The sequence below is a fragment of the Aplysia californica genome, unplaced genomic scaffold (assembly GCF_000002075.1).
Source record: "Aplysia californica isolate F4 #8 unplaced genomic scaffold, AplCal3.0 scaffold02203, whole genome shotgun sequence".
Lineage (NCBI taxonomy): Eukaryota > Metazoa > Mollusca > Gastropoda > Aplysiida > Aplysiidae > Aplysia > Aplysia californica.
In genome coordinates this window covers 1-3,430 of record NW_004799473.1, presented here as the reverse complement: position 1 = coordinate 3,430, position 3,430 = coordinate 1, and the positions used below count along the sequence as shown (strand labels likewise).

Genomic DNA, 3,430 nt, shown 5'->3' with positions numbered 1-3,430 from the left:
CTATCTTGGCTCTCTCTATGGCTCTCTTGCGACTCTATCTTGGCTCTTTCTATGGCTCTCTCTTGTAGCTCTCTTGTGGCTCTCTTGAGACTCTATCTTGGCTCTCTCTATGGCTCTCTTGCGAATCTATCTTGGCTATCTCTATGGCTCTCTTGCGACTCTATCTTGGCTATCTCTATGGCTCTCTTGCGACTCTATCTTGGCTCTCTCTATGGCTCTCTTGAGACTCTATCTTGGCTTTCTCTATGGCTCTCTCTTGTAGCTCTCTTGTGGCTCTCTTGCGACTCTATCTTGGCTCTCTCTATGGCTCTCTTGCGACTCTATCTTGGCTCTCTCTATGGCTCTCCCTTGTAGCTCTCTCTCTGTGGCTTTCTTGCGACTCTATCCTGGCTCTCTCTATGGCTCTCTCTATGGCTCTCTTTCGACTCTATCTTGGCTCTCTCTGTGGCTCTCTTGCGACTCTATCTTGGCTCTCTCTATGGCTCTCTTGCGACTCTATCTTGGCTCTTTCTATGGCTCTCTCTTGTAGCTCTCTTGTGGCTCTCTTGAGACTCTATCTTGGCTCTCTCTATGGCTCTCTTGCGAATCTATCTTGGCTATCTCTATGGCTCTCTTGCGACTCTATCTTGGCTATCTCTATGGCTCTCCCTTGTAGCTCTCTCTATGGCTTTCTTGCGACTCTATCTTGGCTCTCTCTATGGCTCTCTTTCGACTCTATCTTGGCTCTCTCTATGGCTCTCTTGCGAATCTATCTTGGCTCTCTATGGCTCTCTTTCGACTCTATCTTGTCTCTCTCTATGGCTCTCTCTTGTAGCTCTCTTGTGGCTCTCTTGAGACTCTATCCTGGCTCTCTCTATGGCTCTCTTGTGACTCTATCTTGGCTCTCTCTATGACTCTCTCTTTTAGCTCTCTTGTGGCTCTCTTGGACCTCTATATTGGCTCTCTTTATGGCTCTCTCTCTCTTGTGGCTCTCTTGTGGCTCTCTTGCGACTCTATCTTGGCTCTCTCTATGGCTCTCTCTTGTAGCTCTCTTGTGGCTCTCTTGGGACTCTATCTTTGCTCTCTCTATGGCTCTCTCTTGTGGCTCTCTTGTGGCTCTCTTGTGGCTCTCTTTTGGCTCTCTTGTGGCTCTCTTGTGCCTCTATCTTAGCTCTCTCTGTGGCTCTCTCTGTGGCTCTATCTTGGCTCTCTCTATGGCTCTCTCTTGTAGCTCTCTTGTGGCTCTCTCTGTGGCTCTCTTGTGCCTCTCTCTGAGGCTCTGTTGTGGCTCTCTACCGTGGCTGTGTTGAGCAGAACTGAGTGTGCGAGTCGCGCCAGAGTTGACCTAACTCCGCTAATCCCATCTCTCGGAGCGTGCGGGGATTTACACGGCTGTCTCACTCAGTCGTAGTAATTATTGCACGGCTATTGTCGGAACATAGATAGGTCGTACAAGTGCCAAGATTAGAATTAGTGGTACTTGAGAGTAACATACTACAAAGAAAAGGGGGAGAAATAAGGACGATAGATGTTTAAAAGGAAAGAAGGAGCAAACCACACCAGAGCACCCGTCAACCACCCACTGTTTTGACTCTGCACTGTGGGGTACAGCTCTAAGTTGTGCAGTGATGTCGTTGTGTTTGTGATCTTTGTGGTATAAATCTTTGGTTTGGAGCTGACCTAAGTTGTGTCACTGTGCTATCTTTTGAGCCAGGTAAGATTGTGTTTCTTGTTAATTTCGTGGGATTTGTACTTTGTACCAAGGACTACCATACTGAGTATAGTAGTCTTTGCTTTGTACCTATCTGTGTGGAATATTACGTTTTGTGACATTCGTTTTTGAGAGAGATTTCTTGCTTTTATTATTGTTGTTTTTAAACATTTTTGGGCGTTATATTTGGATATATATTATCTATTATAGGTTTTGCTTTGTTTTGTTATTGTTTGTTATTTGTTTTGCTACCTTTTGTTATTGATTTTGCTATATTGTGCTATATTTTCCTATGTTATAGTTCTATTGTTTATTTTTCTGTATTTCGCTGTTTTTTTGTTTAGTTGTTCTTATATATTGTTTTTACGTTATTTTGCTCTCGTTTGGGTTTTTTGGGGGGCATAAGGTTATACTCCCTGTTGTTGTTATGTCCCCGTAGAATTATGCAAATTTAGAAGGCCAAATTATGCACAAAAAAGCAAAATTATGCAAACATTATGCAAGTTAACGTAACACCATTCGCGACATGTTTTTGCACTTTTTCAACAGGATGTTTCCTGATTCTCATGTTTTATGTACAGAAACATTGAAAACAGAACAAATCAGTATCAGTAATTTGTTGTGTATTTGGAAAAGAAAACAATACACATCAGTAGAAAAAAAAACAAAAAAAACTAACCAAAAATAATAATCTCTGTAACCTTCAGCTGTAGATCTAGATCTAGATCTATAGAGGAAAGAAAAATGTTTAAAAAAAAAAAAAAAAAGGACATCTGCACCTGTGATGCTGGCACGTTACTAAAACCAGGGACACCTGTCAACACTCAAACATGAAACATCAGCAGACATGAGAACAACAACTTTTGATGGATTGAAAAATTGAACATGCTCAAGGAACAAAATCCCAACCCATAACCAAGATCTTCTAACAGGGGAAATAACCAGCTTTTCAGTTCAATGAGACTTGTTACGGTGATTACGTCCCTTGAGTCACATGGCGAGGCGTTCATTCATTCATTGTTTGGTGAGAAAAGGGAAATAACGTGAAAAAACGCAGATAATCCAAAATTACGCAAATGTTGCAGAATTACGCGAAAAAACACTCCGCACAATCGCACAACCCTACGGGGGTATACTCTCTGTTGTTATTGTCATTGTCCTTGGTATACTTTGCTCCTTGTTAATGTTTGGTCTTATTTTGTTACCTTTTGTGAATGTTATTGTTTTATTTTGGTATCTTTTGTTATTGTTATTGTTTTATTTTGGTATCTTTTGTTATTGTTATTGTTTTTGCTGCACTTTTTGTTGTTTTGTTATTATCTTTATTTCAACTTTATTTTCTAGATCGATGTTCTTTATTGTTTTGTTGTCCTATTATTTTTTAAAAATTTATTGTTTATGTTTTTGTTTTATTTTGATGCCGTTTGTTATTGTTATTGTTAAATGTGCCTATCGTTTATTATTGTTATTGTTACCATATTATGGTATCGAGAGGAGAAGCAAAGGTCTTTGTCCAGTTTGTTGTGTCGTCTGTTGTATGCTTGGATTGTTTTTGTCCAATGTTTCTCTGACCCCTTCTCTCCATCTTTTCTTATGAGCCTGCCTCTTCCTCTGTTTCCAGTATGATCTTGCTGCAATTCTTCACTATCTATCTATCTATCTATCTATCTATCTATCTATCTATCTATCTATCTATCTATCTATCTATCTATCTATCTATCTATCTATCTATCTATCTAC

General features: G+C 40.1%; 1 protein-coding gene across 1 annotated transcript; it reads right to left on the bottom strand.

Annotated features, from left to right (window-relative positions):
* Nucleotides 1-761: 761 nt before the first annotated feature.
* Nucleotides 762-3,061, bottom strand: LOC118479104 (the record flags this gene model as incomplete). The annotated part of the gene is made up of 2 exons (XM_035973736.1): nucleotides 762-863; nucleotides 2,981-3,061. Coding segments are annotated over 2 exons (183 nt in total), but the record flags the coding sequence as incomplete, so codon positions are not given.
* Nucleotides 3,062-3,430: the final 369 nt, after the last annotated feature.